Genomic DNA, 24,553 nt, shown 5'->3' on the forward strand with positions numbered 1-24,553 from the left:
CCCTGCGCTAGCTGCAGCCCTTTTCTCATCTCTCTGTGAGGTTTTCCAACTTGATAATTCAAGGGAGAACTGTTCTCTTTTTTTGCTGTTGCTATCTGGGTCAGCTTTCTGTGAGCTTGTGTCTGAACCAGCTCACCAGGGAGCTGAACATGAGACAGAACAAAAGGCGGCAGGAGGGACCAAGACCACCAGTTTCAACAGCAGCAAGCTGTTAGTGGGCTCAGCCAGCCTTCAGCAATCATGTTTTTCAGATCTAAGCAGAATAAAACTAAGATAGTCGTTTGTACAGCAATAGGCTGCAGAGATAAATTTGGTCTGTGGCAAAACAGGGGCTTTCTAAAAGCGCTCTGAAATGCTATGTGAAGCAAGCTGTTACATACTCTTTGGAACAGGAGAGGTAACAGTCAGACATCCACCCTAAGAAGCTCAAAGAGTTCTTTTAATCTGTTATATGATCTTCTGATTTATAGTTGTCAGACAGAATCACTTGGCAATCCCTTTCACGGAGCTCTCTCCTGTCCATACTTAAACTGAGGACATGAGCAAATGAGCTGAGTGCATTAGTCTCCCACCACAGAGCTCTCCCAGTGTTACTTCTATCAGAGCCAGGCCTTTAAGGAGAAGCTGATTTCACACAAAACACTATTTCTAAGAACCAATTCCAGAATAATATCATGCCTTCACTTAGACTGCTTTTGCCAGCTGAGCTATCTTGGAGACTGTGCCTCTCCACCTGAAGGTGACTCATTCATTCTTTGGCACGTATTCAATACTACATATGGAACATTCTTTATGACAAAAAGCTGAATTTTCCAATCTCCAAAGTCAAATACACTTCAGCCTTCAAAACGTACTAATATAAGCTCTGGAAGACATTTCTGCATGTAATCGGATGTTTTATGTCTTTATCACACAATGGGTCTGGAAATAAAACAGACTTATTTGTGCAACTAAAAAGCATTTACACTTAAATGAACTTGTCAGATGCAGCAGGTTAAAAATAATTAGCTCTTTGATTCCACCTTCCACATGAAAATAAAGCAATCTGAATTAAAAAATAGCACTTCCAATTTGCTTTCAAGTCTGCACAATTTAGATACTAAAGATGGCAGGCAGAGCATGTCAGCGTCCTGTGCGTTTCACAACACAAGTGACATGCTAGGGAATGCTTGCTTTCAGGAGCCACAGACCAAGTGCTTAATACTAGCTGAGGAAGGGATGATACAGATGAGCATGAGATTTATCAAATACTACATGGATATTTCATGAATTGCGTGTCACAGGACAGAATAAAGGAGCAAGAAATTACGCAAAACACCTGCTGTTTTTCTGACACTGGGACCCCCTTGCTCTCCATAAAGCAGTCTCTAAAAGATCAACTCCAAGGGCAAAGAAGTATTGATTCTGAAGTACTGAACATACATTTAAAGCCCAGTGGTATCTTGACAGTACGAAAACTCTAAGGAAAGTCTTGAAGACAAAATTCCAAGAATCTGGCAATAACGTATAAAAACATTCTTCTACTTTACCTATTCTGTAGAAGCAGGAAAAGAATCTCTATACCCAGTACAGTTAAAGAATTCAAAGAAGTACTGCTCTACTCCAGCTGCCTAACAGTGTACATGTGTGAGAAATCTGTATGTGTGCGTGACATATCCACAAAAATGTGTTAGGAGGGAGCAGAAACAGTATTGGCAATGGATGCTTCTAGTCCTCACCTTGTTTCCAGTGCCCGCACAGCAGATACCCAAAGCCATGGCAGCCCCATAACGCACATGGGGATTGTAGCTCTCTGACAGCAAAGAAACCACACTCGGACACTGCTCAGGAGTCCTAGAGAAAGGGGGGGGAAATAAAGTTATTGTTCTTCAAAATATGGAGACTTCACTCTGCTCACACTGGAAAATTTAAAATTGTCCTTCCACACTATGTATTTTTCATTTCTCAAAACCAGTGGAGTGGAACAAATGGATTAAGAGGAGAACAGGGAAGTGCAAATGAATAAACTTCTCTATCACTGCAGATACCACACACAGCTCTCACTACTAAAGTCTTCCTTTAGAGTGCATGTTTTCTGCCTTTAAAAGATAATCCAATAGAATGATGTATCTATTGAGACTGAGATCATTATCTCTAGAAATCATGCTGTTGTGAGACAGTCCACTAGCAGAGATTTACACTGAATGAGACACACAGTACTAAACCTCCCATCAACACACACAAACCTCAACTCCAGTATTCAACCAGCCTTCAAGGCTGATGAGTCCCAAAATCCTTTCCACAATCACTGCTTTTGCTATCTCCTCCTCACCCCACCTACTGCTATAAATCTAAGCATGTGAAGAAACACTGGTACAACACACACTTCTGATCAGTTTATCAGTGATGTCTACTGTTGCCTCCTTACAATATCATGCTGTGATGTTGCTGCCTTTTAAGAGATCTTCATTCTTGCCAGCTGGGAACTTGGGTGCTATTTGGTCAGTACAGCAAGAAAACTTCTAGCCCAGTGCTGGGGAGATGAAAGGAACCCTTAATTTCCTACAACAAGAAGCACATGTCGCTAATGCAAACAGTCTTGTGAATACTGGGTATTTCTGAAGTCAGGCAGAACTCATTTACAGGTGTGAATATATTTATTTCCCTCCTGTCTTTGTAGTCATATTTATAACTCCACTAATTTTGATGCCACACAAACCACTTTATAATATTGTATGCTACCAATTTCAGCATTTCTAATGCAGCAAAAGCAAAATTGTTCGTAAAATAAGCATCTCTGCATGAGACAAGTCTGCATTCTGAACTCTGGCACAGCTGATCGGTTAAATGTACCCAATCTCATGACACCATGAACACAAGGGCAATGCAGGAATGAGGCTGGCAAATACATGCTCATGAAAAAGCAATATGAGAAACTACAAATTGCAAGTGATATAATTACATCTGTTTTCAAAGTGCACATCATCTGGTTATCCCCTCCATCTCACTGTGTGTTGCAGCCCAGACTAGCTTTTAATTGCCATATTCACAATCCTAAAAGCGGCCTTGCAAGCCATTTTCTTTGACTACAAACTGATTTCAGACTGAAACACACAGAGGAAAGCCAAGAACACCTTCTTATGTTTGCTATGCTGAAAGACAGAAGTTGGAGGGTGGCAGCAGTATCTGTTGTACACAGGAATTACAGCACCATGTAGAAACATTAAGTGTCTATTAAAGCACTCAACAACTCAAGAGGTCGAAAACTCATTACAGAGTATGTCCCTATGTCCCAGTACTAGTTTTACCTAAATGAATACCTGAATCATAGAAAACAGAAACAAAGAAGACCTTAAGCAATAATCTATTTAATTTTCTTCTTTCATTGTGCCTAGGGACAGAAGACATGCTCACACACACTCGTACTTCAGTTTTACTTTACACAGAAAACCAGTTAACTTCTACTCAAATTATCTCTTCGCATAGTCTCCTCTGACAACTAGTTCTAAACTCCTCTTTAAATTCCTCTCCCCTGCTTCAGTTGATTGCAGATAGCCAGCACCACACATGCTCCAGTCCTCCAACCAAATTGCTAAAGAGAACCAAAGGCACACAGTTTTCAGAGGTTACTCAACCCCCCAGCAGTAACGGCAGCAAGTACCCAGATCTCTGCCCTCACCCCTGCTTCCAACAGTCTGTTTCTTCATGAGTTTTCCTAAAACACCTGTATGTTTTAGGAAAAGAATCCCATCTACTACCACTACCAACTTACGAAAAAAAACCTGAGCACAAAGGCAGAAAAGAACTCCAACAGATAAAAAAAGAACAAACACAAATTTCCTAGAAACTACTGCCTCTAAGATGCAGCTGTGATGACACAGTAAGGGGGAATAGCTGAGAAACAGAACAATTCTGTCTTGCAAGCAAGCAGAAGTGAAGACTATAAACTAAAAGACATTTAAAACTATCTGTCAGCCTCTTGCTCAAATAACATCTTGGATGCTGACAATGTGGTGGGTGTTTTGTATTGTTCTGGTTTTCTTTTAATGAGCTGATGAGAACACCAGGAGTCACAAATCCTGTAATAAATAAGCCCAAACATTCAGCTGCACAGAAAACTTTCAGCTCTTGCACAAAGATTTTTAACACCTTTGTGTTTGCTTTACTTCAGCAAATGTTAAACAGGCAGACTACGACCCAAAGAAGAGAAAAAATATTTTCTGGCGAAGATGTAGTTATGCACTTTGAAGCATGAGTCATTAAATTCCTGTTCAGAAAACTGGCTTTTATAGAATCACTGACTTGGACACATCCTCGTGTCTGCAGGCTCAGACATTCCAAAACAGTTTTTATTATAAAATCAGGATTAATGTACACTAATAGATTCAGGAATCCTTAGCCAGGTTTAAATTATTTGTGGCCATTATTTTTAAATGCTTTTATCTCAAATATACCCATAAAACAGTTGAGTATTTTGACAGGGGGCCTTCTGTACTCTGGGAGTTAAAGCTACTTAACAGGGCCCCACCACTTTCCTCAGAAAGTGTCTTCCCACGTAATAAAGAACTAGAAGGCAGGAACTCCGGTGGGTTGAGGAAGCAAGAGTCTTGTAAAAATGCTTACTATAGGAATAAAACTTCAGTACACAAGAACAAGATTGTTTCAAATTTTATTACTTGTGGGTTGGGATTTATATGGGCTAACCTTTGGCAACAGTGTGTAGGATTTTGTGAAGCTTTCAGCAATAAAGCGAGCAAGGAAATGTTATTGCTTAAGCACTGATGCCAAGAGTGGTAAGTGATCAAATGGACACAGAATGTGGTCAGTTTTCCTTTCAATCCATAATGTGGACCATGGGAGGTTCTCCATACTTTGCAGAGAACCCTGAAATTGTATATCCTTTTTACCACAAAACATTTTTCACAGCAGCATTATTAGATATCTGTAAGGAACCTGAACAGTTTTTTCTGACGGTAATTATAACTGCACTTATAATTCCACTTGATTTCTTAGATCACAGCCCCATTAGAATCACATCCAAATACCTTTGTGCAGTTTATCTCCAACTCTGTAAGTTGCACATATTGAAGGTCCAATAGAGGACTATTGCCATTTCTCTTTCTATTCCAGCAGTATTTAAACATGAAACCCTGTATATGTATATAAGGTAGCATCAATAAGTAAATAAACAAAATACTGAAAATGAACCATCATACTGGTCTTGTGATTGAGACTAAAAATGGAAGCATCCGAAGCATCACTAACATACACTGATTTTTTAATCTAAATATTTAAGGACTTAACAAGTCATTGAAAAATGAAATGTCAGAGAATTAAAGAACAATGCCAAATATATCTTTTAAAATTCTCATTAAGTCTCCCCAGTCATATTTCAAAAGATTCTAAATATTTATGACTTTCTAAACTATTGGTCATGAATTAATCATTTGGTACACAACTATTTCCACAAGTTGCTTTGGTAGTGCAGTGACAGATAAAAAAAAACAAAACAAAACACAAACTTAACAGAAGTTTCATTTCATCTATGAATGAGTTAACAAAGGAGGAATGCAGATACCTAACTGCACAATTTGCAGTCATTTCTGAAAGTGGTGTGTGTAGCAGAGCGGGAAAAACAAAGATGGAAAACCTGCACATAAAAATGCATCAAACTGACATATTTTGGTGTAGACTAAGCTCGGGTGTAAACCCCATCTCTTTCCCTCTCAACAAAAAGACTGAGCTGTTCCCATGCCAGGAATTTCCTGCAAATATCTCATGTACAACACAGCCTCCTCTTCCACCTCTTGGCTCTCTAAGCTAGACTTGCTAAAGAATGAGAACTCCTAGAAGGCCTCCTGCTGTCGGGAGCATGAATCTGAGTACTGCCAACCAGCAGAGGTGAACTTGAAGGATACGCATTGACTGAACAGTACTGTCACCAGTGTCAGCTCACATTCAATGTAGACCTGGCTCCATTCAAATAAAACAGTATTGGGAATTTGAAAGCAGAAAAAACAGCAAGGGCTGGGGAAAAAATAATATCTACGCGTGGTTCAAATATTCTGGTTACAGTGGACCAGGAGTGGGGTCTAGCATGGTTTAAGGTTTATCATTATCACAGGAGAAGAGCTGAATATGGGGGCAGGACAGATACTTGAACAAAAAGCCTGGCCAGAAGCATGAAGTAAAGAACCTGCTGCAGATCTGTGATAGATATAAGGGAGGAGGTGTTTCTTAGAAATGATTAAAACCTGAGAAAGTTCAAAAAACATCACAAAAGGTAAATAAGTTTTCTAGTCATGTGAAGTGAAAAAAAATACCCAAGCAGGTACATATGCCATGCAAGCCTACATGCAACTAAACCTGTATCACCTTCCTCTCTAAGTTTCTAAGAAAACTCTTTTCATCTGTATTAAAAAAAGAAAAAATATTATTTTCAATTAGATATGAATGTATTTATACAGCTTTTATCAGAGCAATCTACAGGCAACAGTACATCCTTTGGCTGGTGCTTCATCAAGGCATCTCCCCCTTCCCAATTTATCAGAGTTAGTCATTCTAGCGACTAAAGGTATTATTTTGTCATATAAATGACACTGTAACATCCACTGCAGCATTCCAGAAGGGGGAACATTTAATTTTCATTTTGACCAAAACAACTCTCTACTGCAATAGCTGACAGTGATGCTTCTCAGATGGCAAGATCTGTGAAGAAAATTTATAAACAGCTAATACAGAACTCACATCAACAAAATTACACATCTAGAACTCTGATAATTGCCCCACACTGAAGTGAATAAGAGATAGTGTCTATCATGCTGTGAAAAAATAAAAATAAAAAACATTAACCCCCCCCCCAAACCTCTTTCAAAAACAATGCTTCAGCTCCAACACAGGCTTGCATGAGTGACTGATGCTGATGAGTAGCAGATAGTTCTGACAGAGGCACTGCCTATTTTTTTCCCCAGAAGTTTTAATTATGTTCTTTAAATTCAGAGATGTGACATGAAGATCTGAATGAGACACATACCCACAAGTAAACCACTGAAGTTAAAGGATTAATCTGTCTTTTACTACAGTGGTTTTACTTCAGGACATTATTTTTTCCATTTATGATGTTGCCATATTGACAATAGCTCCATCTCCAGAAAGTGGTAATAATTCCAGCCACCTTTCAACAAGGGAAAAGAAACAGCATTAATGATGAAGGAAAACAACCTTCATCTATACAATCAGAAAGAGTGAACACTGTTTAATCCAATGGAAATTTTGGTAAAGACTTAAAGTACACCTAGATTATTGCCAGAAGAGCCTTCAATATTTATTTTATAAACCAGAAGTTGATTAGACATAGTTGAGCTTTAGGAAATCTGAATCCAAATGCTCATTGGCCCAAAACAGTATTGTCCTGTCTTGATTTCTGCTTTTTGTATGTTTTCATGTGCTCTATTCTCAGTAATGTCAGGGGTGACAATGGGGAGGTGCGTCAGATAAAGAAACAGAAACACCAGAGCTGGATTAAACTTTATTTCCTAATATTTACTTTTCTGAAGAATAAAGATATCAAAAGTCAACTGCAAATGAATACAACATGGAATCTTACCAAAGGAAAGGAAAAATAAGGAACAAATGAAAACTACTCTGCTGGAAATTCTATTGTATCTGAACATACTTTTTCTATTAATTACTTTATTAATTAGCTTTCCCTCTTTGGCCACAAAGTAGCTGTCTTATAAAGATATGAATGTTTGTGTTTGGGGGTTTTTTATTTGTTCTTTGGTTTGATTTTTTTTTAATTAACAAATATAAATTGATTCACACTTCACTGAGGACCCAATTCCCAGCTCAAGTGTGGTAAGCACCAGCAATTCATGGAATGTAATGGCCAGTGACGTACAGGGGGTCAGTCCATGATCTCATGGTCTCTTCTGGCCCTAAGCTCAAGGTCTCTATTACACACTTATCCGGCTAATGTCCTTGGAAGTGAACTTTATTTCCATTTTAATGCAGAACTACAAGATCTTGTTAGAGACCATACACACATCTGACAAAGTTGGAAGGTAACAAAAGAGAACGCTCATCATAATAAAATGCAGCTGCATGAAGAAATATTTAAAGTAAAAGTGCACACTGTTAAAATAGTGTGGTAGACAATCCTTTTATTAAATTAGCCAAGAAAAAAATTGGAGCCTTTACAAGGCAGCAGAACAGTTTAGGGTTAATCTTATTTCCGTCCAGAGAGAGAGCAACAGCAAGCGTGTGCACAGGCATACACACGCTACGGTGCATACAGCTACAATATTGTAGCATGAAGGGTCATTTACAAGATCTGCACATCCTGATGCAGCTACAAGGAGCACACATTACAGTACTGGAGCACTGAATCAATTAACCCTCTCTGGCTGCTTTCCAGCCAAACACCCCCCCCTCATTTACTTGCCTGCTTTTCAAGCACTGGAGCTGAAAACACTGAAATGAGTCAATCAGCAAACAAGGGTAGCAGCAGACTGGGAGCTTCACTAATGAGAAGAGAAAACTGCGCACAGACTCTGCTAATCACTTAAGTAAAATCGTCCAAATGATGGAAGAGAAAGGACAGCAAAAAAAAAGAACACAACCTTATTTCTATCTTTTTTAAATGTGGCAAGATTTATTATTCTTCTCCATTCAAGAGCTGGAGAAAATACCTGGATAAGAAATACAGTTTTCCCAAAATACAAATTCTTCATCTTGGTACCAGAAGAAACAAGTGCCAATGAAAAGTACACAAAAAAGACAAGTTTTAGAAAAATTATAAAAAACAAAACCAAATCAACAACTTGCTTTCCAGAAAGTAATGAAAAATCTCATCTTAAAATCCACCAGGTGATGAAAAGGATTACAAAGGATCTTCCTGGATACAAAGTGAACTCTACTAAAATGCAAAAGAAAGAGGTAAGGCTTTCTTCACCTGAAAATTGCAGCACATGACATCTTCTCGGTAACTGAGCATTTGTTCAGCTTAACACCGTGAAAGCTGTTAAACTCTTCAGCAGAGTTGAGGGACAGAGAGAGGGAGAGAAAAGGTTGTACTTAATAAAAGCCCTGCTCAGATTACAAAAACAAGTGGTTTACTCACTTCCCCCCCTTCAAGTAATGGGTAAATTTAGATGTCTCAGTTTCATAAATCTTCACGGTCCCCTTGAGACTGTCACCAGTGTTTTACTATCTACAGCTTCCTGACCCTCATCTGATAAATCAGGAACCATAAAGATTAAAATGGAAACCTCATACATAATTTCTGAAGATATTTTTGAGGTGACCCTCTGTGGAGAAACAGGATTCTTAATAAGGGGAAATATGGGAATTGCCGTCTGCCTACGCACACGCTGCTGGAGAGTAGACACTTGGGAGAGGAGGAGTTGCATATACACAATGTGAGCATCTGCCTTCGAATCAGTTTGTACTTACAAAGAGCAGATCTACATGCGCTGTACCTAAAGGGAACCATTTGGCATCCAAATTAATCTATTACTTTTTACTGCTGTAGAAAGGAAAGAAAAGAGGGGGAGTAGCTAATGGACTGCTTTCTTTTCACAGCTACTGAATTTTCTCCTATAATCCGAAACCTGAACCTGGGAGACCAGACCACTGAACCCTGCCAAGCAGAGATGGACATAAAACAAGACTTTCATTTTTAAGACTTAATTGCACCTAGCAAGGCACATGATAAAAAAGTTGGAAACGAGCTCAGAGATGGTTACAGTATCTCAAAACAGCAGATGACTAGTTTACCATACTGACCATGCTGGCCTTTCTGCAGGACCATCCTGGACCAGAGAGGAACAGTGAACTCCTACACCGGATGCAATTCCTTTACAAAATACAGCTCCTGAATACATTCTGCTGGACACAAAAATGTCCTATCCTTCACATTTCCTGAACGGGTCTGGAGCTGGCAATGAATCTTTGTCGCCTCTCTCAGTAACGGGAGAACCCAAGCAGGACTACCCAAGTGAGGAACAAGGAAACAAAGTGCGTTGGGCAGCTTTACTGATCCTCCTGGTGATAATCCCTACAATTGGGGGGAACATACTCGTCATACTGGCAGTGTCTCTGGAGAAGAAGTTACAATATGCTACCAACTACTTTTTGACGTCCTTGGCAGTGGCAGATTTGCTTGTGGGTCTATTTGTGATGCCGATTGCCCTTCTCATGATCTTATTTGGTAAGTACAGCATGTTTATTTCATCAGGATAGCATATGGGGTACAGTTTGGGGAGGTCTAATTTAAACAGAAAAACTATTTGCTTTCCACCATTACCATTTTTAAAATCCCTTGAATGAGGGCTGCTAAATCTCTTCTTCTGCCCAACTTCATATAGTTTAATGTCTTTACGGCAAGTATAGCCACTCTGGATATTTTTTCCTTTGAAACAAACAATTCAAGAATCACCTGAGACTTACAATTGATGCTAAATTGGAGCTAGACATGGGAGATCACGTTGTGAACAGTGTAATATTATTTTTAGCAACATCAGCACAATCTTGGCATCTGTTCTATTCAATATTACACCAATTGCAGGCAGTTTTCTCTTAAAAAAATGCTAAATGAAAACTAGGTATCTGTTCAGTACACTGAACAGGTTTTGAACTTTTTATGAGTCAGGCACCTGATTTTACCTTCGTATTGACTCAAAGCTCCATGAGCAGTTAGAGATGGCTCCTGGCAGCAACAGTGACAACAAACTTTACCAGTACCACTTTCAGGTAAATCGATTTTCTCCCACCCTGGGGAAAGTGGCAAGCTCATAAAGCATCCCAAAGAATTAACTTATCTGTCAAGCCAAGGAAGCTTCAATCCATGAATGTAACATTTCAGGCTTAGATTTATCACCTAGTCTGGCTCATATGGAATAAAGTAAGTATTTTTTTAATATGAGCATACATCATCTGTGACATTTTCTCTCTGGTTAGTCATTACAGAACAAGCATGACTCTTCATATTCTCTCATGTCCAGCTTTATTTCAGATATTGCTTCTGACAACTAACCAGAGGCAGCTCCATGGTAAAGTCTCTCTCTTTTACTCCTAAACTTCCTTTAAGAATACATTTTCAGTGGTCTATTTTCATACCATACAACTAAAGAAAAAAAATCAACTAGACTTTTTTTTAATAAACTTAGGGATTTACACAATTATCTTTAAGGTATAGATACCACTGGACTCTAAAAAATGAAAGGCTGCAGCAGTTCATTTTTAATATTCTGGATCTCTAAGAGTTACCCAAGTAACAAAAACACAATAAGAAACTTTATTTCAGAAAGGCTTTTGTTTGCTGCAGAAGACTGGTATAACTTTATTAACAAATGTGATTATTCAACTAAATGACAGAAGTATGAAGTGGAGGTCAGAATTCAGTGCTGAAATAAAAAAAAACAGTCTTTTTTCAAGCAAGTTTCTAAAAAGAAAAATTGACATACATGACCAGGACAGTGATTTATAACTTGAAAAAAACCCAGTCACTTACAGAAAACCTTGGTATGTCATTATGTGTATGTGTGTGTAGAGGCAAGAAACAGATATGTACAGACATACACACTGATAGTGTTACTGCTTAGTTCCTGCCAAAGGCCACATTAATAATAAAATGACTAACTATAAAAAGTACTAGTATTGGAGTAGCAATCAATACAAAGAGAAGGCAAGTTCCAGATTTGGTGGTGGTGGAGGTTTTTGGTTTGGATTTTTAAAACTTATTTTTGGATTTTTAAAACTTATTTTATTTTTTGCTAGACTACTGAATCTTTTCCTTTTAACTTTATAAAGGGGCTATTGCTCCTTAATCTCTCAATTAATCCCATGCTAAACCCTGGTTACAACAGTTTAAAACATGCTAGGAATCTTAATTTAAATGTAAAACAAAGGTATCTTTCGTGTTGCAGGAAATTTACTGGAGAGTAGCAAAATTAGTTATAACTAAGACTGCAACCAGCCTTTCACAGAGCAGTGGTTAAAACTGAAATTTCTTGCATACAAGTCTCTTTTTGGCAGCCAACCAAAGAAACTGCTTTGCTTCTTCACTGACTGGGAGAAGATGCTGAGGTGTTTATAGAAGTTCAAAGCATGAGCAAAACATGAGGATTTACTGGAATGAAGCTAGAACAGACATTTAAATACATAACAAGTCTAAATCTTGAAGCTACATTAGCCGGCCAACCACTTGAATGTAAAAAAAAATCACTGATACCCAGAGAGCAAACTCCTGGCACTTCCACACAGAAATGTCTCCATAATAAGGAAATAGCTGGATGCAGCTTCTAGATACAGAATACAAGTATTATGCTTCTGATTTGGGACTGATATCTAATTATGTGGAGAATATTTGAGGGAAAAGGTGTGAACCAAAGTGCAGTCATATTAAATGATCTTGACTGTTAAAACTAAGCACAACGTGTTCAAATTCAAAGCTTACTGCAGATATTGGCTCCATGCCCTCATGGTACGCTTGAAGAAAAGTCTTCAGAAATAGGCAGACTGTAATAAAGAGCTGCCCCTTTTAAAGATAAATAAACAAACCTGTAACTCACACTCACAGGTATCATACCATGAGCAGAATATTTATTTTCAGTAGAGTGACCAAAATGTACTCTGGTACAAATATGCACTGCAATTTTCATTTAGGAGTGTGACTGTCAGGATACACAAACAGTCCACTGCTTTTATTGCTTGCTAAATTCTCATTTCTTCCAAAAAAAGAGGGCATGTTAAGAAATAACTGCATCCTCTGAAACCTAGCTTTCAAGAGTTACCTACAATTCTAACACTGAGAACTACTAAAGAAAACAAAAAATGTTGCTACTGATTGCATAGCAAAAATAGCAAATAAATTGGAGAAACCCTCTCATTTGCAAAGCCTGCAGCAGGAAGAAGTCTGTTGACCACAGCTTGGTAGGCAATGGGTTCCTTGGACACAGTGCATGTACCATACTTTAAAATAGAAATTTTTAAAATATAAAATATTCCTGATGTTTATCCACTTAAAAATCAGGAGGTGATGCTGATCATCCTAGGTTGCAAACCATCATTTTTAAAATCTATCACATGCAATCATCATCTTAATCTTCACCCATTACTGATGATGAACCATAGCAAATCTTCCCTTCTTGCTTGTGCAAACTACCAGAGAAAACTTCCTTATTGAGAGCTACTTTTCAAAATCCCAAATCTAAAGATAACTAAGAAAATAAAGGTTGGCTTGTCACAAAACAACTAAAAAAAAAAACCAAAAACAAAAACAAAAACAAAAAAACCCACTTCAGCTAAATTTAAAAAACTACATGACAGTGAACAACTGTTGAAAATGTAATGGTAACAGAGAAGCAAAGGCAGGCAGCCACAGGGGTGAAGCAAGACAACAGCCAGGCCTGCGCAGTCCACAAAGCAGAATACTGACCCGAGGATGAACACCACACATGCATGATGCAGACACACACCCCCCAATCTGAAGACTGAAGCCTAGGCTTAAGTCAGCTAGTGATTAAAAATATCCAATTTCAGTAAAAGCATCATTATCTAACAGCAACAAAATCCTATAGAGGGAACATGCTTCAGCATCCTATAACAAAATCATAGAATGGTTGGGTTGGAAGGGACATTAAAGATCATAAAGCCCTGTGAGGATATGAGGCAACATTTGTAGGAAGGAGGAATATTTTTCTATCTTACACTACATGACAGTTGGAGAAACCAGACAAGCTTTCAGCCAGGCACATTTGTCAGGTAACCATGGCATTTAAAAAAATTTACTAAAAAAAAACCCAAATCCAACCCACTAGCTTGCTTAAATCAGCATTTCAATTCTGAAGGAAAAAGGTGGAGATTCTCAGCCCAGTAAATGCTCTGGTATGCTCCAACAGTCTGGATCTATACTAGGAGAATCAGAATTTCTAACTATCCAAACTAGGCATGACCTGCTAATGGCTTTCTATTGCCACCTAGCAGGACATACTCATTTTATTTTCCATCTGAATTATAAAGCAAGACAACAAACAAGCAGGTCATCATCATGTTCAAGGGTCAGACATGCTTTGAGTTCTGAGAGGGGAAATCAATATTCTAACTACCAAAGTAACAGAATAGGCCAACAGTGATACCACTATTGCTAGGAAAGCACAAAATCTCAGCTCAGAGCAGTCCCTCAAACACTAGGCACAGAGCTAACACAGGTTTAACCAACCTGTGTAAAATCAAAATAAGTAAAAGCAAAATACACCACAGTATGAATCCTAAATAACTATGTGGCTTTCTGGACTTTAAGGTACCAGTTTCACAACATTTAGTTGAAATAATAACTGTATTCTTCAATTCTTATTAGCTACCTCATTTAAAGTCTACTTTGATTTTGTTTGGATAAAAAACATGATCACAGACACAAGCATAATAGTACAGAATGCTATAATCATGAATGTGATAATCTACCACCTCCTGCACCCTGTTCAAAACAATACAAAAAAATAAAGACAAAACTCTCTTCAGTTGCACTTAGCAACTAATGAAAGCTCTTAAAACTCATAAAAACATACAAGGTTGCTTTGCACCAGATTGCTGTTTACATGCATCTATATTTAAAAGAAGGAAAAGAGCTTTTTGTTGCAAAATATTTGAGGGTTTTCTTATGAAAAGAGTAAATTAACTGGGAAAAAAAATAAAAAAAGATGAATTTATCACTGCAATTCATCAAGAAGCAAAGCAGTTATAATCCCGGGAGCAGCATGTAGAGTACTCTCCAACAGAAATACTGCCTGCTTATTTGAAATCCAGCTGTTATCCTGCCATATGATTAAATACGAGTAGGGGTTTCATAATATACTAATTACAACTTCCTCCTACCTGTCTGACACAACAATTTTTTGAAGCACAATTTCAACCATGATAGCTATTTTGGGAAATATGCAGCTAGAACTAAAATTTACTGGTTAATGCTTTGAATATAGAATGCCTCTTTCCCTGCTGCCTCACTGCTTATGCCATCCTCCCCTGCTTTGGGGGTGGATGAGGTTTGGTTCAGGGCTCCATCCATCCATTTTCTTTGTTTTTACAGGCGAAGTTTCCCAACATAGGGAAGAATGCAGACAAGTATGTGCTATGTCTGACTTCATAAAATTTTCCATTCTATGAAGTTTTTAATTCAAGTCAAGGCAGCATCATTATAATTTTCACCAATCAGTTACACCATGTTTTATCTCAAACTACTGCAACATTACCACATTGATAAGACTGAGCATTAAACAGTCCAGCTCGTTTCGCACTCTCAGCATTGCAGATCTATTTATTCAGAGCAAGATTAAAAACAATCAGATTAGCTAGAAATGTTGGTTGTTTTTTTGGTTTGGGGTTCTGTTTTTTATTTGTCCTTTAATCATCATTCAAGTAAGAACTGATTTCTCTGGCAATATTATTACTGTACCTACTGATGGAGTACAGCTGAATTTTAACAGGAAGGACTATATAGTACATCAACTTCTACCATTAGAAACACAAAAACCTTCTATGTTCATACTTTCTTCCCTAGGACTACAGGACATTCTTACAGACACACAACACTAATGTGCATTTCAAACTGGACACTGCTAGCACTGTACTGCAATGAAAACTGCTTGTGAATTAATATAAACCCGTTAAAAAAAAACCCAACCAGAGTTTCATTACAGTTCACTTGGTTTGGTATTGTAAACTTTGGTAGGGGAGACCCAGCTCCCAAAACTACAAGCTTTTTGAAAAGTTTAACACTACAAAACCACAATGCATTTGACAGATGCTAGGTTCACTATAGATTAACATTAAAGACAGATAACTACTATAAGAAGCAGTATGCCATACTGAAAATCCAAGCCATCACTTTGGCAAGGGGGAGGGGGAAGATGCACAAGAAAGCCCTTCAGTTTTTATAAAATCATTACTGGGACAGAATAGCCCTGCTTTGCCACATTAGTGCTCAACTGCAGCTGGCCAAGGGACACAGCAAACTCATTTTAAAACGATGTGAACTAAATTCTCCAAGATCACCAACTAAGATTCAATCAAGTTTCTACAATGACTGAGTAATACGCTGGTTATGACCCATTACCTCCTCCATCTAATACAACCCTGAATCATAAGACTATCAAAGAGACATAGCTGAAAATAATAACAGCAGGGCACAAGGACCAAGCACAGTCATAACCCACTTTTTAAAAACTTTTTTATCCAAAGTCCTTGCCACAAATACCTTATGATCTAAAAAGGACAAAAGACAGGAAAAGGCTTAATATACCAGCAGCCTGATTAATACGATGGCAGCAATCATGCCAGTTAGGAGCTAACTAAAATGTAAGACAGAATCCAGCTGAGGCAGTGGCAAAGCTCATCTCCTGTAGTATTGTGAACTTCTCAAAAGAACTAACAGCCAAGGGAAAACCACACACTGAAAACTCTCAAAAACCTTAGATTCTAATGAGTTTTCTGTTTTCTTTCAGACAACGCCTGGCCTTTACCAACTGCCTTGTGTCCTATCTGGCTGTTCCTTGACGTCCTCTTTTCCACAGCTTCCATCATGCACCTCTGTGCCATCTCACTTGACCGCTATATTGCAATTAAAAAGCCAATCCAGGCTAGTCAGTACAATTCATGGGCTACAACAGTCATCAAAATCGTCGTGGTTTGGCTCATTTCAATAGGTGAGACTTGGAACTGGAAAAGGAATGCAGAAGCTTTTCACATCCAAAACAATGGGTGACTGCTGCTCAAAATGGAAACTCTGGCCAAGTACTATTGATTAGCAGACCCTAACATCTGGGCTGGCCTAAGTCCACCTCTTAGATCGTGCATAGCTACACCACAAGAATTTGCCTCAACCACCACTCCTTATCAGGCTTACCCTACTCAATCGTACCTTTTCTTCATGGTCTTAAAAGTCCAAAGATCAGAAGACAATAACTGCATGCATAGTATGTCTTCTGGGAAAGCAAGCGTTTATGTTCCTGTGGTAGTATATTCTGTCCCAAACACAGTTTAAAGACTTGAGTAGATGCTGCTAAAATCTGTACTTCACAATTTTCCCATGAAGCAAGTAAAAAAAGGCTAATTACTTATATCAAAGACTGAAAGATAAATGAGTGGCTGGTAACGTTCACACTGAAGACTGAGATGCACTGGCAATACAGCATATAGAAAGGCTAACTTCTAAGCAAAAAAAAACAAAACAAAACCAAAAAACCAAACACACCCTGAAGAGTTTATATAAAGGAAGCCAATGAATAAACTTTTAAATTAGCACCTCTGTGATGTGCACCTGCCTTTAAGGACTGAAAATAAAAAAAAAAAAAAATCTGTTAAATGAGCTAAGGAAGTGAAAACATTTAATTCACATAACCTAATGTACACTGCAGGCAGCCATAGGCACAGTGCTGTATGCTCTGTGTGCAAGAGAAAGAATAGAATTATTCTGTGTTGCTAAAGCAAATGATTCATGGTAGAATGGATACATCCACCATCTTGGCCAAGGTATACATGCCTAAACCCAAAAAGTCTAACTTCAAAAAAAATTCGGGAAGAACCGTGATGATAGGAGAAAAGATGCTATCTTTATTTTTTCATTAAAAAAAAAAACAACCAACCAATCAAAAACCTGTTAGCATGACAAGACACTTACAAATTGACCTTTTAATGCCTGGTTTGTTGTTAGTAATCAGTGCTGTACTTTTTCATTTCCTTTTTATCTGACACAAAAGCATTCTGCAGCTGAGCCAGGGTTCTCCAAATCAAAGGTTAATTTGGCTCAATTCTCACTTTAAATCTTTGCTGTATCTGAAGGTGTGCCTCTTATTAAGAAAGGGATCAAGTGGCTGAAGAGCTTTTTTTTGCTCTTGCTGCCTTCAACTTTAGTAAGCAGAGTAGCAGAGGAATATAGCAAATGCCTACATCTCATTAAGCAGTATCAGGAAACATAGCACAATAACCTTCACCGGGCAGTAAGGAAGCTGTTGTTTTTGTTGCAATGTCAGACTGCTGGCAAACAAAGTGCTGACTGCAATTTAGTGGTTATAAAAAATTCATTTAAAAGACAGGACTGATAACTTTTTTTATATTTTTTTAAGAGTGGTGAATTACAGAACTAGCTGGTCTCATTTAAACACTCCTAAATATGCAAGAGACTTTAAACAACAAATCCATCTTAAAACACACCCTGCATAATTCTGGCAACTATTTAACTACTTGTACATATGAAAGAGTCAAGGCAGGGTGAAAAAAAAAATAAAAAAAAATCAGCTGTGTCCAGTAACTTGATGGGGTTAAGATAAGAAGCAAAGACAAGATTCATGTGTTTATCAAACTGCCCTTCAAAAACTGCAAAGGTTACCCCAGGGGAAAGGGGGGTGGAAGCAGGTGGCATTAGGGAAACACATTTCACTGGAGGAAAAGCCATACTAATTCTAACAACTACAGTCAAAACAATTAATGTTTTTTACACTTGAGAAGTTGGCAACTTTATACTGCTTCCTCAATCAGTAAAGGTTAGGCCCAATCTCCTTAGAAAAGGCACTCCATTACAGCTGAGGTTGCCAAGTCTTAAAGAGTACTATTTGCCCAACTACACACATGATGCTCTCAGTTCTCTGTCACTCTGTGCCAGCTCCAGAGCTCAGGAACTACCTTTCTTTAGATACCCTGAGGCTTCAGGCCCAAAAAAGATGGCAAGCGATTACCACATGCTGAAGTACTTTGTTCTTCTCCTGCAGGAATTGCTATTCCAGTCCCTATCAGAGGCATTGAAGATGGAAATGGCAACTCTACAAACATCACATGTGCCCTGATGCCTGATCGTTTTCATGACTTCATTCTGTACGGATCAGTGGCTTCATTCTTCATTCCCCTCGCTATCATGATAGTCACTTATTTTCTGACAATCCAAGTGCTACGCAAGAAGGCCTACTTGATCAACAAGCCACCTCACCGTTTCACATGGTCAACAGTGTCCACAGTATTTCAGCGTGACACAACATCTGCCTCCTCACCAGAAAAGGTGGCCATGCTAAACAGCTCCAGAAAAGACAAGACTTTGTCCAATGACATGCCAATCTGCAGAACATCCACAATAGGGAGGAAGTCCATGCAAACAATAACCAATGAACAAAGGGCGTCAAAAGTTCTGGGGATTGTATTTTTTCTTTTCTTGTTGATGTGGTGCCCATTCTTCATAACAAACGTAAGTTCAGTTCTGTGCAACTCCTGCAACCAAGAGATTTTTCAAAAGCTTATGGAGATATTTGTTTGGATAGGATATGTATCCTCAGGAGTGAACCCTCTTGTCTATACACTATTCAACAAAACATTTAGGGAGGCTTTCAGCAGGTATATCACTTGCAACTATCGGACCACAAAGTCTGTCAAGGCCCTTAGAAAACATTCCAGCAGCATCTCTTTCAGAAGCTCTGTGACAGAAAATTCCAAGTTCTTTGTCATGCATGGGATGAGAAATGGGATTAACCCCATTATATATCAGAGCCCAATGAGGCTGAGGAGCTCACCCATCCAAGCATCATCAGCCATTCTGCTGGATACATTGCTGCTCACAGAGAATGAAGTTGATAAAACAGAAGAACAAGTCAGCTACGTATAGTGGAATGCAGCTGTCTGTATCACAGTGTTACTGTATGTATTGTTCTAGGTAACAACACATATGTACTGTAAGATGGTATAAATACTATTGTTTTCTGTTATTTATGCAAGCAACACCTTACAAATTTATATTAATTCCTCTCCTCCAAAGTCTCCCCTATTTTAACCCCAACCCCATGGTGGCACTCACGGCTTCATTCCATGATAAATGACTGATGCAGAACTGTAGCCAACAGGAAAAGGGAAATAAATAAAAGCTAAACCAATCTGCATATCTGACTTCAGTTCTCACTACCCCCAGTCTCTTCAAAGTACATTTTTATAAGAAAAGCATCTCTGTACAAACACTAACATTTACTCTGACAAGAAAACAGAACATTCTGTAGGTTGATGCTTTATGATGAAATTAGCAAGGGGATACAAGCATGCTTGTTTTAATTTAAATCCACCTTTACTCTGTGTAAACAGAACAGCACATACACTCACTGCGTTACCTTCTACAGACATATTCCTTTGCTGAGACTGTGTATCCAAGTATGAGCTTTTCTTGTTCTCTATGTGTATGTGTATCAGAAGCAGAATCACTTGCTCCAGAGACCAAAAGGTGTCCATTTCATTTCCAGGTGAAACTGTTTCTTAGCAGGGTGAGCAAATTTCCATGTGCTGAAATTGTCCCTTTGTTGTTTTACTGTAGGGGTATGTAGAATCTTTTACCCACCTGAATTTCATCTGCATTACTCTCACATACAAATATGTCTGGTATTGTTATATTTGTCAGATGTTTTCATACTAAGAAAATGAGAGCATTTAACCATAACAGGACAATACCACATCAGTGATCATGAGTAAACCAGGACAGGCAGTGCCTGGAACTTTCCTTTAATTTAGATGGACAAACTTCCTTTTTTACAGCCCTTGGAACATCAGTGAAAGCCTTCCCTTATCTTATATAGTTCACACAAAGTAGAAAAATCACAGATAGAATAGCTATTGCACTTGAAAATAAGAGCAAGTGTTTAAGAGACAGCAGAGATGGCAGTACTATCCACACCTGCACACATTTGCAGTTTAGCTTAGCTCAGAATAATTTCACTGGACTAATGGCATAAGATTGTAGGTCCCAATCTGCACTCTCTCAAACATGCTCAAGCCTTTCATCAGAGCATCAAATTCATACATAGAATCACTCATCACAATCCATAAAAGTTACCAGAGTCTAGCATCTGTGAAATGAGGAGCTTCTGACAGTTCCAGAACATCTTTCTTTGGGAAGGCAAATCAGATTTCCCCAAAGTACTGGAGTTCTCACAGTAAGCAGCCAGCTCACCATTTTTTCCCAATAGTTCCCCTTTACAGTAACATTTTTAGCTGGGTCTTTGTTTTCATTTTTAGTGTTTTCAGAACCCTCTAGTTACAAACTAAAATTATGTACAGAAAAAGGCTTAGTTTTTTTCCTCCTCAGAACAGAAAGTATGAAAGATAACGTCCTTCCAACATTTATTTGCATATATTTAATTTAGAACATATGCATACCTGATATGGAGCCTAATGTAAAAACTGCCATGGGAGTCCCAGAAGAAATTACTAAAAATACTTCTGTGTTACTTACTATAAGTTGTCTTCTTCCTACCCTTTTGGTGATAGTCACTAGTCACTTAAGTAAGAAAAAGCTCTAACTGCTCTTACACCTCTTTTTGTTAAAATTTGTTTAAGGGGGTCCTGTAGTTAAAGCCAGAATTGATGGACTGCTATACTTGTAAAAGATACCTACATCTAAAAATATTTGAGAATCAAAAGCCTTATTAAGACCTAGACTACTTGAAGCTCAAGGGGTGAGGGAGTAGGAATAAAATGAACCCCCCAAAGTAAGGCCTCTCAGTAATCAGTGGTTAGACTACACTAACAGGAAATGACCCTTGAAAAAGTCTCACTTGGCAAAGATCTATTTTGTGAAGCCGGCATATAGATTTCTCAGTTTTAGTAACCATATAAAGAAACATGTTCCAGTTATTGAATATAGTCAGCAATAATAAACCTCAATCCAAAGGACTAGTGACTCATCAAAAATCCAGTCTTCCTACAAAGAAAGGAAATTTCTCCATGGACAGAAAAACATGCACATTCCATTTAACATAACAAGTGTAAAAAGAAATTGCTTGTCTACTGAGAAAGCAAACAAGTGAAGAATTCAGGTAACAGTCTTGGAAAGCATGAGGACAGAGGGAGAAGAAAGATGATGAGAAGATGCAGAACTATGAAATAAAGACAATATAACAGACAGCAGAGATCTTGTTTTAGCAACTGTATCTACAAGAACAGATTTGAGCAAAGACATTACCTTCATTAGCAAGACATGATTGAAAATAAGAGAGTCACTGCAAGCTACTGTAAGAAAGCACAAGTTTGTTGTACAGTAACTAAGGACAACACTGCTCGTGTGGTACTGACAAGCAAGATGGGAAGCTCAGGACTACATCCACGGGCATCATCTTTAAGCAACACAAATTTATAAGGCATTCCTTTCTCTGAAGTAAGATGCTCTCAATTCTTCCAGAACCTGGCCCATGACAAACCAATCATGTGGCCAGCTCTGTGGCCTCAATGTACTACATAAAAATAGTAACTTATACAGTTACCTAGTTTAACTTTCCTCATTATCATAGAAGCTTTTATCTGGCATATTTCATTTCTGTTTAAACTACTAGAGAAGCAAGACAGACAAGAGTAAAAGCTGATCTGCAACACACAAGCACTATGGGAAGAAACACATTTTAGAAGAGCAATGGACAAGTATGAAGTTTTTTTTTTGTTGTTGTTTCACTAATACATTAGGAGATATTTAATGTTCTGGCTGCCTATCCAATTAAAAATTACAGCACAGACATGGACATAAGGATTACCTATAAATGTACCCACCTTAGCAGCCTTGAAGAGAGGAAAACAATGGAGTTCGAAGCCTAACAGTATTCAAGTGTCTTGAAATGAAAATAAAGGGAATATCATAAAGAAAAAAAAAAAACCACCACCCCAAAAAAACAAGCAAAACCAAACAAAATCCCAACCTTTAAACCACTCTATGAAACAGAGAAGCCAGAAATTCAGCTAATCTCAACTGTGCTGATATAAAACACGTTTTGTGGAACCAGTCCCAAATCATCTGGGGGATTAAGCTGCAAGACCCTTTCGTGGTATGGTTTAGTGTGAGGTGTCCCTGCCCATGACAGGGGAGTTGGAACTAGATGATCCTAAGGTCTTTCCAGCCCTAACCATTCTATGATTCTAAGAAAATTTTTAGGCAGCCAGAAAAATGTATTCATCACTTATCTTGCATTCTCCAAATGTAAAACTTTCCTAATCACTTCACATCTTCCCATACTCGTATTGATTTCAAATGCATCAAAATACAGTTTAAAAATCCAGTGTTAAGCAGAGGACAAGAGAATAGAGACTGATGTTATAAAGCTGTTCACTAGCATACAAGAGGCATGCTGATTTTTTTATGCTGCTTCATAGAAAATGTAATTTTCCTACACCATTTTCTTACTGTGGAAAAATCCACAGCACTTCAGGCTGGTATGAGAAAGCAAAAGGATTACTCCCCTAAATCTTTTTCTAGGCTGTCATATGTAACTTCAGCCTTAAAAGGTAAAGTAATGCAAGCACAGTAAACCTGGCAAATACATACTGAACAACCTGGTACTCTGGAGCCAAAAGAGACAGGACATTCACCAGAGCTCCTCTGGCTCTTTGCATTGGAAGTTGGAGGCAAGAGTCCCAGAGTTCTGGCCAGTTCTCAGCACTGACTTAATACTACCATGAAACATTAGATTTCTTTCATGACATTGATAAAAATGCCTACGTACAACTGTTAAGAAGCACTTCTTTGTTTCACTTCCCCTTTGGCTCTCTAGGTAACTATCAACATGGTAAAAACAGCAGTCAGGAGAGAAGTAACTTCCCTATTTCTGCTTTGTTATTTGACATCATGTTGTTTACTGTCACTGTCCATTCCCCTGGGACACACTGTTTTCTCCAGTAGCAAAGGAAGGTTTTTGCCCTGCAGGAGAGGAAGCTTTTTAGTTTTTAAATGGGAAGCCAGCTACAAAATAGAAAAGATGGCTTGCTGAAAGGTCCATATTTACTTTTTAAAAATAAGTTATGTCAAACCCTATTTGTCTAGCCACACCTAAGATTCCTTGCATCCAGGTACCAAGATCCTTTCCAACCTCTGAAAAACAGTATCATGCTCTTAAAAATTACAAGCTTTTTGCTTTCTGAAGGATCCTCTTCACGAACGCTCTAGACAGTTGACAGCAACTCATTTTCAAATTCATTAACCACTGCACAACAAATAAGTCTTTTATTCTGCAAGATGCACATCAATATACCTTAATAAAATCCAACAGGAGTCTTTGCCATTAAAAAAAAACAACAAAACATCAACTTACTTTAATGGCTCAAAGAATCTCAGCATTTTTTATGACTTAACTTGAAACTTCAGCTGATGAACAGTAGTTTTAAAGCAAATTCAAGGATTTGGTCAGACAATCAAATTAGTTATAAATTGCACTGCTTAAAATGTTTAGTTACTCAGTTAAAAAGCTTTAGTGTGTGTTATCTGGGAATCTGAAAATATTTTTCTGGAATGAGAGGTGGGGAGGAATATTAGATTGGTTTCTGTCACTCTTCTCACGCACGCTGTGATTTAGTGATACGAAAATCTTTATATATAAGCTGATAGGCTTATTATAGGCACTACAGGCAGTGCTTATAAGCTTTACGATGTAAGGACCAAGTGACTAATCAAAGGAATACTCTGGAGATTTCAGCAGGTTTCTTCAGCCTAGCTTGCACCTATCTCAGATTTGAACCCAATCATATTGCTTAGCTGTGTAGACATTCTACTTTACAGTAGGAAGTTAAAACACTTGCA

General features: G+C 38.1%; 2 protein-coding genes across 2 annotated transcripts in view; one reads left to right on the plus strand and one right to left on the minus strand.

The window, feature by feature from the left end:
• Positions 1 to 24,553, minus strand: part of PSMD1 (proteasome 26S subunit, non-ATPase 1) — a 69,942-nt gene that overhangs the window by 24,881 nt on the left and 20,508 nt on the right. The window contains exon 17 of the mRNA XM_062628995.1: positions 1,719 to 1,833. Within this exon, the coding sequence (XP_062484979.1) occupies positions 1,719 to 1,833 (115 nt within the window). The remainder of the gene's footprint in view (positions 1 to 1,718; positions 1,834 to 24,553) is intronic.
• Positions 9,011 to 19,892, plus strand: HTR2B (5-hydroxytryptamine receptor 2B). Its single transcript, XM_062628996.1, has 3 exons — positions 9,011 to 10,189; positions 16,479 to 16,679; positions 18,741 to 19,892. The coding sequence occupies exons 1-3, from the start codon at positions 9,880 to 9,882 to the stop codon at positions 19,619 to 19,621; spliced, it is 1,392 nt and encodes a 463-aa protein (XP_062484980.1). The 5' UTR covers positions 9,011 to 9,879; the 3' UTR covers positions 19,622 to 19,892.

Source organism: Pezoporus occidentalis, unplaced genomic scaffold (assembly GCF_034315485.1).
Source record: "Pezoporus occidentalis ecotype Australia unplaced genomic scaffold, CSIRO_AGI_Poc_V1 ctg327, whole genome shotgun sequence".
Lineage (NCBI taxonomy): Eukaryota > Metazoa > Chordata > Aves > Psittaciformes > Psittacidae > Pezoporus > Pezoporus occidentalis.